Genomic DNA, 14,088 nt, shown 5'->3' with positions numbered 1-14,088 from the left:
CGTTCATCCTATGCTTTCCTTGCTATTCCCCTCTCCCTCTAAATTTAGGTGTTTTTATTGATATTTTACTGTGTGTTTTGAGTATTTTTTATGTTAATCTTATTCTTAGACCATAGATAGGAAATGACATAAACATAGTTTGAGAAGACATTGTCACAGGTTAAATAAAAATAAATAAGCAATCTGAATAAACTACAAATCCTATTTTGAAGAATAATTCAGTATATCTAGAGTTTTATACCACTCTTTACCAAACTCATCAATATGGTTTAGATAGGCGACAGTAAATAATTTATAACAATATATGTACACCTTAAAAGAAGCTCTTTGATCACTGTTTTTGGGGGGGTTCTCTTAGTTAAAAAAAAATATAATTAAGGATGATGATTCATATATATATATATATATATATATATATATATATATATATATATATATATATATATACAGGGAGTGCAGAATTATTAGGCAAGTTGTATTTTTGAGGATTAATTTTATTATTGAACAACAACCATGTTCTCAATGAACCCAAAAAACTCATTAATATCAAAGCTGAATAGTTTTGGAAGTAGTTTTTAGTTTGTTTTTAGTTTTAGCTATTTTAGGGGGATATGTGTGTGTGCAGGTGACTATTACTGTGCATAATTATTAGGCAACTTAACAAAAAACAAATATATACCCATTTCAATTATTTATTTTTACCAGTGAAACCAATATAACATCTCAACATTCACAAATATACATTTCTGACATTCATAAACAAAACAAAAACAAATCAGTGACCAATATAGCCACCTTTCTTTGCAAGGACACTCAAAAGCCTGCCATCCATGGATTCTGTCAGTGTTTTGATCTGTTCACCATCAACATTGCGTGCAGCAGCAACCACAGCCTCCCAGATACTGTTCAGAGAGGTGTACTGTTTTCCCTCCTTGTAAATCTCACATTTGATGATGGACCACATGTTCTCAATGGGGTTCAGATCAGGTGAACAAGGAGGCCATGTCATTAGATTTTCTTCTTTTATACCCTTTCTTGCCAGCCACGCTGTGGAGTACTTGGACGCGTGTGATGGAGCATTGTCCTGCATGAAAATCATGTTTTTCTTGAAGGATGCAGACTTCTTCCTGTACCACTGCTTGAAGAAGGTGTCTTCCAGAAACTGGCAGTAGAACTGGGAGTTGAGCTTGACTCCATCCTCAACCCGAAAAAGCCCCACAAGCTCATATTTGATGATACCAGCCCAAACCAGTACTCCACCTCCACCTTGCTGGCGTCTGAGTCGGACTGGAGCTCTCTGCCCTTTACCAATCCAGCCACGGGCCCATCCATCTGGCCCATCAAGACTCACTCTCATTTCATCAGTCCATAAAACCTTAGAAAAATCAGTCTTGAGATATTTCTTGGCCCAGTCTTGACGTTTCAGCTTGTGTGTCTTGTTCAGTGGTGGTCATCTTTCAGCCTTTCTTACCTTGGCCATGTCTCTGAGTATTGCACACCTTGTGCTTTTGGGCACTCCAGTGATGTTGCAGCTCTGAAATATGGCCAAACTGGTGTCAAGTGGCATCTTGACAGCTGCACGCTTGACTTTTCTCAGTTCATGGCCAGTTATTTTGCGCCTTGGTTTTTCCACACGCTTCTTGCGACCCTGTTAACTATTTTGAATGAAACGCTTGATTGTTCGATGATCACGCTTCAGAAGCTTTGCAATTTTAAGAGTGCTGCATCCCTCTGCAAGATATTTCACTATTTTTAACTTTTCTGAGCCTGTCAAGTCCTTCTTTTGACCCATTTTGCCAAAGGAAAGGAAGTTGCCTAATAATTATGCACACCTGATATAGGGTGTTGATGTCATTAGACCACACCCCTTCTCATTACAGAGATGCACATCACCTAATATGCTTAATTGGTAGTAGGCTTTCGAGCCTATACAGCTTGGAGTAAGACAACATGCATAAAGAGGATGATGTGGTCAAAATACTCATTTGCCTAATAATTCTGCACTCCCTGTATATATATATATATATATATATATATATTTATATATATACATATATATATATATATATATATATATATATATATATATATATATAAATGAATCATCATCCTTAATTAATTTTGCAAACAAAAAAGGAAAACATATTTTTTTCACGTATAGAAACAATTGGTACAATTAGCTTAATGTGGAGACATCATGATTTTGAAGAAAAAGATTTATTGGTCAATAAATATAATTTTTCCTCCCCAAAACTAATTTATTGAAGTTATTTTATCCATAGTTTACATTATTACATTATCTTTTGAGCCCTGATCTTTTTAGTATTTTCATTAATGACTTGGAGCAAGGATTAAATAGCAACAGCTCTTCTATTGTTGCAGATGATACAAAGTTGTGTAGGGTCATTAGGTCAAAGCAGCATGAACTAGCATTACAAGGCGATCTGCAAAAATTAGAAGTATGGGGAAGTGAATGGAAAATTAGATTTAATACAGGAAGATGCAAGGTTCTACATTTTGGAAGTAAAAATAAGCAGGCAATATATTATTTAAATGGGACTAAACTTAGCTAAACAGAGGAGGAAAGGGATTTAGGAATAGTAATAGATAACAAGCTAAAGATGGGTGCACAATGCAGGGCAGTGGCTTCTAAGGCTAATAAGATACTAACATGTATTATTAGAGGCATTGATTCAAAGGAGGAAGGCATCATTCTGTCACTATATAAATCCCTGGTAAGACCTCACCTTTAGTATGGAGTGCAGTTCTGGGGACCAATCTCTAAAAAAGACATTGCAGACCTTCAAAAAGTAAGTTCAGCGAAGAGCCACAAAGCTAATAAGGGGAAAGGAGAATTTAAGCTATGAGGAGAGATTAGCCAAACTGGGTCTCAAACTGGGTCTGTTTTCTCTAGAAAAAAAAAATCAGCAGAGGAAATGGGAGCAAGATCAGAAAACGGGGGCACGATAGAAGGGCAAAGAGAGGAATCGCTTGTAACCCAAACACCAGGGTATCCAAGTTGCCAGAATCCAAAGAAAAACAAGACTCCAAGGAATTAGAAATGATCAATTCATCCACAACACAACTGAGTGTGTTTGAAAAGTCAGTTCTTTTCAAGGGACTAGGTTTTGCTCCATCACAATACTTTCATTTGTTTAATACAGTTCTGGACTTAAATAAATTTGTTTGCAAAATTACTTTTAAAAAACATTTTAAAGTTGATAATGATTTTGGTACACTGAAAATGAAATGAATAATCCTACTTGTGATCTAGGCCCTGTTGTGAGATTCAATTTTGATGAGCTGTGTGAGCTGCAGCTGTGGTCAGGGGCCAGCAGTGTAAAAATCTGTCAGCAACCTATTAGGGGAGTAAAAATCAGTAGGTTCTATCCAGTTCAGTAAAGAGGAGGGAATAGCGGCACTACCGGATGTAGTCCCCTATTTCAGCAATCATAGGATATTATTCTTATCATCAATCATTAGTTATTAATTAGGGGGAGAGGTGCTGTACAGTGTACATGATTAATGTGAACAAAGAGTAAGTAATGTCAGAGTAACATTACAACATGTATGTACATAATAGCACTCAACTACAGATATTGAGCAAAATTGGCAATATTAAATATAACTTTTTTTTTTTTTTTTTTTTTTTTTTTTTAACAAACATTTGTTTTTTTTATTAGGAGGAAGGTGTTTAACCCCCTACCCAGAACACAACCAGTAAAATGTATCCCAAAAATAACTTCGTACAAAACAGATCTGCTTTGGAATTAAAAAAGGAGAAAAAAAAAAAGTAACTTTACATGAGTTTAAAACCTATATGAAATTAAAAGCAAAACAATTGTTCTGTAGAAAGAATCCATTTCCAGAGCCAGTGAAAGCACAGGAATGTAAGGAGATTAGCTGGTATCCATCCGGGCATTGTAGGCATCAAGCTGAGCATCCAGCTCTTCTGCAGAAAGTTGCTTTGTGTTTCTCCCAGTTCCCCGTCCACGACCTCTATTTCCACCTCTGCCCCCTCGTCTGTTTCCAGCGCTAAACCCAACTTGTCCCCCACGCGGCCGAGTCAGTCCTCCCCTGCTTAAACTTTGTACTGGTGGTCTTCTCTGTGCTTCTATCTGTGATGTGACCAACTGGATGTTCATGGGCCGTCCGTCCAGAGGAACACCATTATACTGCTTCATGGCTTTGAGTGCATCCGCCTTCCTCTCAAAATGCACATCTGCAGTCCCTAAACTCCTTCCAGACCTGTCATAGTGTACAGCCGCTTTCTTCAGAGTGCCAAATTCTGCAAAAAGTTCCTGAATGTCTGCATCAGATACACCAAAGTCTAGATTTGACACAAGAAGTTTCCCTCCAGTTTCCATGCCAGCACCAGTCCCAAAGCCACTATCAAATAGATCATGTTGCCACTTGTCGGGAAGCTGTTTCAGCCGACTATAAGGAGCTGGACGATTCCTCCCTCCCCTATTGAGAATCGGTCGCGTCCTCAGAGGACCCCCGCCTCCAACCGCTCCAGCACCCCGGCCTCCCATCCGTCCTCCGATTGCTCCACGGCTCACTCCGCCTCGGGCCCCAATAAAAACACTAATCAAACATGTACAAGCACAACTATAAGCGAACAGAATGTCAATAAAGATTGACAATTACAGTATAAAGGTAGTGCTTTTATTCTGGTAGGGTGATGTTAATAACTTACATGACTTCATAGGACATCTGAATGACAATTGAGGGAATTTGAAATTTACCATCAGTTCCTCTAAGGATTATATCCTGTATCTGGATGTCAGATTGAGCCATGATAAGGGTTTGGTTGTCTCAGAATGGTATAAGAAAGAAATCACTGGCAATACAATTCTCAGGGCAGATTCTTCTCACCCATATCATATTAAGAAAGGTATCCCTAAGGGACAATACATATGGTTGAGAAGAAATTGTACTAGTCTGAATAGCTATTGGCAACATGCTAATTACCTCACAGAAAGATTGTGTGATAGAGGGTATAATTTAACAGCATTAAGTGATATGTCTAAAATTGTTATCCTGTATGGATAGGGATTCCCTTTTAAAAGATGGTAAAAATAACAAACGTTACAACAAAGAGGGGATTCATTTTCACAATGTGTGAAGTCAAAAATATCACCAGTATTTATCAAAATTTAAGAGACATTTTTGGGGCAATTTTTTTTTGCAATGTCAAGTGAATTGCTGATTTAGTATTCTTGCGAAAATATAGTTTTCACTTTATTTATCAATTTTAACTTTAACCACCGGTAAATGGATTTATTGTTTTTATCCTATTATAATAGAATAAATTAATTACGTGATTGTTTGTAAGAATGTTATTTCTTATATTTTAAAGTTATTTTTATTTTGCCCCTTCTTTGGCTCTCATCATGAAAGATTGCACCTTTTTTTGAAGCGTATCTTTGTTTTTTTTTAGTACACTTATTTCAATTACACTTAAAATTATTTTACTTTTTTATGAATCTGTATATACCTTTTTGTTATTTAATTAATTTTTATTCTACAGGTTCTGTGCCTTGTTGTGGGCAATTTCTAACCCTAGATACAACCATTACGGCAAGAAAAATACATTTTTCCATTGTCCCTCCAGACAGACAACAATATCGCTCTTTATTTTTCACTATCTCACAACCTACAAATTAGCGAGATTAAAAACAGTGAATATTGCATGCGCCACTTTTCATGAATATATGAGAACTGTGAATATATACAGGCATTTTAAAATGCCAATAGAGATTAATACAAGAATTAGGCATTTGCAGAAAACTTATTCGCATATGTTAAAGACTTGCGAATGATCAAGAGTCAATTTGTTCGCACATATGAAAAGTTGTGACTTTATTGGCACATAACCTTTCATAAATATGCGAAAAAGAAGGTCACTCCAGCCCAGTATGTGAATCATCAGACCTTTATTGCTTCATGGTCTCAAAGTGAACAAAAACGTTTCAGACCTCTCACAGGTCCTTAGTCATGTCATGAGGAGGGGAAAAAAATATTTTATTTAAAATTTGTTTAGAACTAGATATTATGGGCGAGATTACATATGCGGAGTAAATTTCAGCGCAACTGCTGAAACCCATGTCGCATGTAAGTTCATTTCGCACATAGGGTTAATCACATAAGCCGCACCGGCAGATACACGTCAGGCATCGCCAGTGACTTGTGCCAGTATATCATATTGTGGCACGTAAGTTACAAAAAAGTTGAAAACACACATAAAAATCTAACCCGGCTAAAAAAACAATTAAACCGACACGTCAAAGCCCTTATATCCGCCATCCCCCCACATCGCAATAAATAATAAAAGTATTAACCCCTAATCTGCCAACCCCCCTCATCGCAAACTACCTAATAAAGGTATTAACCTTAATCCTCCAACCCCACACATCGCAAACTACCTAGTAAAATTATTAACCCCTAATCCGCCAACCCCACACATCGCAAAGTATTTGATTAACCTATTAACACCTAAACTGCCAACCCCCACAACGCAAACAGCTAATTAACCTATTAACCTCTAAACCGCCAACCCCCTCATCGCAATCTACCTAATTACACTATTAAACACTAATCCGCCAAACCCCACAACTAAGAGCCCTAACCTAACACCCCCATAGTAAACCCCAATTAAACTACAATTACTAAAAATAAAAAAAACATAAATTACTTTAAAAAAAACTAACATTACCCAAAATAAAAAATTCTAACTTTACATTAACCCCTTAAAAAAAAACTATAAATTAACCTAACATTACTATTCCAATAAAATAAAAAAAACATAATTTATGTAAGAATGTACCTGATAAATTAATTTCTTTCATATTGGCAAGAGTCCATGAGCTAGTGACGTATGGGATATACATTCCTACCAGGAGGGGCAAAGTTTCCCAAACCTCAAAATGCCTATAAATACACCCCCACCACACCCACAATTCAGTTTAACGAATAGCCAATAAGTGGGGTGATAAGAAAGAAGCAAAAGCATCAACAAGGAATTGGAAAAATTGGGCTTTATACAAAAAAATCATAACCACCATAAAAAGGGTGGGCCTCATGAACTCTTGCCAATATGAAAGAAATTAATTTATCAGGTACATTCTTACATTATCTCTGATGAAGCGCATGTGCCCATGCGCGAAACGCGTAAGATAGGAGCTTACCTGTTGTCCTGTATGGAAGCCTGCTCCGAATAAACCTTTCTGCATCTACCTTAAGACTTAGCGCTTCTTTTTCCTCATTTCTACATTCTTACATAAATTATGTTTTCTTTCATGTAATTGGCAAGAGTACATGAGCTAGTGACGTATGGGATAGCAAATACCCAAGATGTGGAACTCCACGCAAGAGTCACTAGAGAGGGAGGGATAAAAATAAAGATAGCCAATTCCGCTGAAAAAATAAATCCACAACCCAAATCAAAAGTTTTAATCTTTGTAATAAAAAACTGAAAATATAAGCAGAAGAATTAAACTGAAACAGTTGCCTGAAGTACTTTTCTACCAAAATCTGCTTCTGAAGAAGAGAAAACATCAAAATGCTGCTTTGCAAATCAGATCAACAGAAGCTTCATTCTTAAAAGCCCAGGAAATAGAAACTGACCTAGTAGAATGAGCCGTAATCATCTGAGGCGGAGATTTACCCGACTCCAAATAAGCATGATGAATCAAAAGCTTTAACCAAGATGCCAAAGGAATGGCAGAAGCCTTCTGAACTTTCCTAGAACCAGAAAAGATAACAGACTAGAAGTCTTTCTAAAATCTTTAGTAGCTTCAACATAATATTTCAAAGCTCTTACCACATCCAAAGAATGTAAAGATCTCTCCAGAGAATTCTTAGGATTAGGACACAAAGAAGGGACAACAATTTCTCTGCTAATGTTGTTGGAATTCACAACTTTAGGTAAAAATTTAAATGAAGTCCGCAAAACTGCCTTATCCTGATGAAAAATCAGAAAAGGAGACTCACAAGAAAGAGCAGATAATTCAGAAACTCTTCTAGCAGAAGAGATGGCCAAAAGGAAAAATACTTTCCAAGAAAGTAATTTAATGTCCAAAGAATGCATAGGCTCAAACGGAGGAGCCTGTAAAACCCTCTAAACCAAACTAAGACCCCAAGGAGGAGAGATTGACTTAATGACAGGTTTGATATGAACCAAAGCCTGTACAAAACAATGAATATCAGGAAGATTAGCAATTTTTCTGTGGAACAGAACAGAAAGAGCAGAGATTTGTCATTTCAAGGAACTTGCAGACAAACCCTTATCCAAACCATCCTGAAGAAACTGTAAAATTCTAGGAATTCTAAAAGAATGCCAAGAGTATTTATGAGAAGAACCCCATGAAATGTAAGTCTTCCAAACTCAGTAATAAATCCTTCTAGACACAGATTTGGGAGCCTGCAACATAGTATTAATCACTGAGTCAGAGAAACCTCTATGACTAAGCACTAGGCGTTCAATCTCCATACCTTCAAATTTAATGATTTGAGATCTTGATGGAAAAATGGGCCTTGCAATAGAAGGTCTGACCTTAACGGAAGTGGCCAAGGTTGGCAACTGGACATCCGAACAAGATCCACATACCAAAACCTGTGTGGCCATGCTGGAGCCACCAGCAGCACAAATGAATGCTCCATTATGAATTTGGAAATCACTCTTGGAAGAAGAACTAGAGGCGGAAAGATATAAGCAGGTTGATAACTCCAAGGAAGTGTCAACGCATCCACTGTTTCTGTCTCAGGATCCCTGGACCTGGACAGATGAACAATCTGAAAAAATACATCTGGGTGAAGAGACCACTCCCCTGGATGTAAAGTCTGGCGACTGAGATAATCTGCTTCCCAATTGTCTATACCTGGGATATGGACTGCAGAAATTAGACAGGAGCTGGATTCTGCCCATGCAAGTATTCAAGATGCTTCTTTCATAGCTTGAGGACTGTGAGTCCCACCTTAATGATTGGCATATGCCACGGTTGTGACATTGTCTGTCTGAAAACAAAAAAATGGTTCTCTCTTCAGAAGAGGCCAAAACTGAAGAGCTCTCAGAATCGCACGGAGTTCCAAAATATTGATTGGTAATCTCGCCTCTTGAGATTTCCAAACCCCTTGTGCTGTCAGAGATCCCCAGACAGCTCCCCAACCTGAAATACTTGCATCTGTTGTGATCACAGTCCAGGTTGGATGAACAAAAGATGCCCCTTGAACTAAGCGATGGTGATCTAACCTCCAAGTCAGATATAGTCGAATATTGGGATTTAAGGATATTAATTGTGATATCTTTGTATAACCCCTGCACCATTGGCTCAGCATTCAAAGCTGAAGAGGTCTCATGTGAAAACGAGCAAAGGGGATCACGTCCGATGCTGCAGTCATGAGACCTAAAACCTCCATGCACATAGCTACTGAAGGGAATGATTGAAACTGAAGGTTCCGACAAGCTGAAACCAATTTCAGATGTCTTTTGTCTGTTAGACACAAAGTCATGGATACTGAATCTATTTGGAATCCTAAAATGGTTACCCTTGTCTGATGAATCAAGGAACTTTTTGGTAAATTGATCCTCCAACCATGTCTTTGAAGAAACAACACAAGTTGATTTGTGTGAGATTCTGCAGAATGTAAAGACTGAGCAAGTACCAAGATATCGTCCAAATAAGGAAACACCACAATACCCCGCTCTCTGATTACAGAGAGAAGGGCCCCGAGAACCTTCTAAAAGATCCTTGAAGCGGTTGATAAGCCAAAAGGAAGAGCAACAAATTGGTAATGCTTGTCTAGAAAAGAGAATCTCAGGAACTGATAGTGATCTGGATTAATCGGAATATGAAGATATGCATCCTGTAAGTCTTTTGTGGACATAAAATGCCCTTGCTGAACAAAAGGCAGAATAGTCCTTATAGTCCCCATCTTGAATGTTGGTATTCTTACATAACGATTAAAAATTTTTAGATCCAGAACTGGTCTGAAAGAATTCTCCTTCTTTGGAACAATGAGTCAGTCCACAAAAAAGAAAGAGATTGCAGGCAGTACCACAATTAGATAGTGTAAAAATCCAAAATATTTTATTTAAACATGATTAAAAACTTCTATCAAAGAAAGGCACACTTTTACTATTTTCATACAACCTCAGCACACAGGTGCTGCCTCCGACGCGTTTCCTGCTTTAGAACAAGCACTTCATCAGGGATAAACAGCTGCTCTCCCTGTGAAAATTTAAACCTCTCAGATTTAACCCTTTAGACTACAGTTGGAGGTTTAACTGACCTACCTATTTTAAAAAACAAAGATTTAAATTCTCAATATTTTAAACATTTACACGGAACATCTATATTGTCTCAAAAAAAGTCTCTGATATTTCAAAGAAATTATTGTTATAATTAACATGTTAGATAAAAAAGTATTAGCTCTTAAAATTTTCCACTATGGAGGTTATGTTAAATTCCTCCAAATAGATGCATAAGGGGGGGTGTTAGGGTTATTTAGAAAATGTATAAATAAGATGAGATGTTATTGTCACCACTTTTATATAACTCTAGGTAATTTAAATGAATTGCATAATTTTCTGCTAGCATCAAACTTTACAGTTTAATTTTTTATTTTTTATTTTTTATTTATTTTATTTGTTATTTTTTATTATTTTGATGTGATCTTTGATTTGATACTGGATGTTATAATTTGTATTTAATACTAGATGTTATGATTTGCATTCATTACCCTATGAATAACTTCAAATCCCATATTTTGTTCATACCCTTTGGAAAGCCTGTTTGGAGTTTATGTATCCAAAAGGCTTCCTTTTTATTTAGATATGCTAATCTATCACCTCCTGTGATTTGCTTTGTGACACAATCTATGGCTTGAAATTCAAATAGTGACAGGACATATTTCAATGAGTCTTCATCAAATATATGGCCTGGCCTATGTCTTGAAAAATGTTCTGCCACTGGTGTCTTTGGTTCAAAAGCCTCTAAAGAAAGCAAATGCTCTCGGATGCGATCTTTTAGGGGTCTGATAGTTCTGCCTGTGTATTGGCATCCACACAATTTGCAAGAGATAAGGTATACTACATAATTAGATGTACATGTCTAATGATGAAAAATTCTAAATTCATTCTTGGTTATGTTGGAGTGGAAAATGTCTCCCATTTTGACATGATAGCAACTCTTGCAAGGTCTTACACCACATTTGAAAGTCCCATTCTTTTTAGTTAGCCAATTTCTTGTAGATTCTTGTTTACTTTTTGAAAAATTTCTTTTTACATAGTTGCCTATAGTCTTAGCCCGTCTTGACACAAATTTTACACCTTCTGCTGTTATATTAGTTAATGATGGTTCTTTGCTCAGCATAGGCAAATATCTCTCCACAATTTTGCAGACTTTATGATACTGGTTGCTATATTTTGTTGAGAAAACTAGTTTTTTATCCCATATTTTTTCTCGTGGTTTGTCAGTCAATAATTCAACCCTATCCATTGATCTTACTTGTTCAATAGTTTCTGTAAGTGCTTTTTCTTTGTAGCCTCTCTCCATTAACCTATTCTTCAAATCCTCTGCATGGGTATTATAATCTCTGAGGTTGCTGCAATTTCTGCGCAGCCTCATAAATTGACCCTTTGGGATTGCTTTTTTTTTAAATGTGTAGGGTGGTGTGAATCTGATCTCAAAATGGTGTTACCTGAAATGTCTTTTCTATATGTTTCTGTGTATAGGACATTATTGACAGTATCTATTCTGATCTTAAGATCAAGAAAAGTGATACTTTCTCTATGCCAAGTGTAGGTACATTTTAGATTCATGCTATTGTCATTTAACATTTTGACAAAGTTCTCAAGCTGTTTGATGTCGCCTTGCCATACTACAAGGACATCATCGATAAATCTCGTATAAAATACAATGTTGTCCCTATAGTCATTGAGTTCTCCAAATATTTAGAAAATTTCAAAATATCCAAGATAGATATTCGCATAGGAGGGGGCAAATTTTGCCCCCATTGCGGTGCCTCTGTTTTGTAAATAAATATTGTTTTCAAACACAAAATAATTGTGTGTCAATAAAAATTTAACTGTGTCAACCAGATAACTAATAAAGACTACATCATACTCTGTATACAGCTTTATGACTTCTTCTAGTGCCAGGAGGCCTTGCTGGTGTGGTATGCATGAATAGAGGGACACCACATCTATGGTAAGCAATAAATATCTTTCCAAGCAAAATCCTCTAGTTTTCTAAGCAATTGCTTGGTGTCCCTCAAATATCCAGGCATATTCTTCACAATTGGCTGAAGAAATCCATCAATCCATTCCCGCAAACACTCACCCAGTGTACCTATAGTTGAAATTATTGGTCTCCCTGGGGGGTTGAGGGGATCCTTGTGCATTTTAGGTATATGTTTAAATGTTGAAACAGTTGGAAATCTTTTTAACAAATGCTCTGCTGTCTTTTCACTAAGGATTCCTAATTTTTTACCTTCTGCCAATAGTTTTTCTAACTCACTGATAAACTTTAGGGTAGGATTGAATGTTAGTCTTTTGTAAGTGTTTTTATCACTGAGCCATTCTGTCAACTACTACTACCATACCCCCTTTATCTGAATTGGAAATCACTATGTTGTCATTTGTTTGTAATTCTCTCAGCGCTTTCCATTCTTTGTTAGTTAAATTGTCTGACCTCCTTAGTTTCTGTGTTTCTATGTTATTTAGTCTAGTTATCTCTTGTTCTACTATGCTATGGAAGAGGTCAATAGTGTCTCCCCTAGATTGTGAAGGATAAAATGTTTTGTCAGTCACATTTAGTCTGCTCCTAGGGATAATATGACTCTCTTCATTAAATCTTACACTGTCATTATTTAAGGTAGCCAAATTAGTTAGATCGCACAGTTCTTTAAAACTAAGTTTTTCAAGATCTGTATGTACAACATTGCTTGCATTTGATACATCATTATCATCATCATCAACAACAGCATTTACTTCATTAAAAAAATGTTTTCTTAATGTGATCTTTCTTATAAATTTATTAAGGTCTAGCAGAGTATCAAAGAGATTAAAGTCATTTGAGGGGAACAATGAACAGATTTGAATAAAACCCCAGACCCCGTTCCTGAAAAGGAACTGGCCCAATTACCCCAGATAACTGCAGGTCTGAAACACACTTCAAGAAAGCCTGAGCCTTTACTGGGTTCACTGGAATGCGTGAGAGAAAGAAACTCCTCACAGGCGGTCTTACTTTGAAACCTATTCTGTACCCTTGAGAAACAATGTTCTGAATCCAATGATTTTGGATTGAATTGATCCAAACATCCTTGTAAAATCTTAATCTACCTTTATTCCAGACTGGAGAAGGCTTCCAATTGGAAACCGTTCCCTTAGGGGAAGGGTCAGGTTTCTGTTCCTTAGACTGAAGAAAGGAACAAAAATGATTAGCAGCCCTGGATTTACCCTTAGATTTTTTATCCTGAGGCAAAAAGCTCCCTTCCCCCCAGTGACAGTTGAAATAATAGAATCCAACTGAGAACCAAATAATTTATTACCTTGGAAAGAAAGAGATAGCAACGTTGATTTAGAAGTCATATCAGCATTCCAAGATTTAAGCCATAAAGCTCTTCTAGCTAAAATAGCTAAAGACATATATTTGACATCAATTCTAATGATATCAAAAATGGCATCACAAATGAAATTATTAGCATGTTGAATTAGCTTAACAATGCTATATACATTATGATCTGGTTCTTGTGGCGCTAAAGTTTCCAACCAAAAATTTGAAGCAGCAGCAACATAAGCCAAAGAAATAGCAGGTCAAAGAAGATGACCTGAACATAAATAAGCCTTCCTTAGATAAGATTCAAGCTTCCTGTCTAAAGGATCTTTAAAAGAAGTACTATCTGCTGTAGGAATAGTAGTATGCTTTGCAAGAGTAGAGATAGCCCCATCAACTTTGGGGATCATTTCCCAAAACTCCAATCTATCAGACGGCAAAGGAAACAGTTTTTTAAACCTTGAAGAAGGAGTAAATGAAGTACCCAGTCTATTCCATTCCCTAGAAATTACATCTGAAATAGCACCAG

At 36.7% G+C, this 14,088-nt stretch overlaps 2 protein-coding genes across 2 annotated transcripts in view; one reads left to right on the top strand and one right to left on the bottom strand.

Moving 5' to 3' along the window:
* Positions 1-14,088, top strand: part of SYNDIG1 (synapse differentiation inducing 1) — a 661,334-nt gene that overhangs the window by 481,280 nt on the left and 165,966 nt on the right. The gene's annotated exons all lie outside the window — the stretch shown is intronic.
* Positions 3,636-4,800, bottom strand: LOC128655580 (THO complex subunit 4-like). The gene is made up of 2 exons (XM_053709172.1): positions 4,700-4,800; positions 3,636-4,611 (listed from the first exon to the last, which is right to left on the bottom strand). Exons 1-2 carry the CDS (start codon positions 4,798-4,800, stop codon positions 3,900-3,902), a joined length of 813 nt encoding a protein of 270 aa, XP_053565147.1. The 3' UTR covers positions 3,636-3,899.

This window comes from Bombina bombina, chromosome 4 (assembly GCF_027579735.1).
Source record: "Bombina bombina isolate aBomBom1 chromosome 4, aBomBom1.pri, whole genome shotgun sequence".
Classification (NCBI taxonomy): domain Eukaryota; kingdom Metazoa; phylum Chordata; class Amphibia; order Anura; family Bombinatoridae; genus Bombina; species Bombina bombina.
This window is presented reverse-complemented; position numbering and strand designations above follow the sequence as displayed.

Bases quoted from the DNA above. Each gene is read 5' to 3' on its own strand.
- LOC128655580 (XM_053709172.1), bottom strand. From the start codon at position 4,800: ATGGCTCAATCTGACATCCAGATACAGGATATAATCCTTAGAGGAACT. The intron at 4,612-4,699 runs GTAAGTTATTAA...GTTCGCTTATAG, and splicing joins CAGATGTCCTATGAAGTCAT to TTGTGCTTGTACATGTTTGA.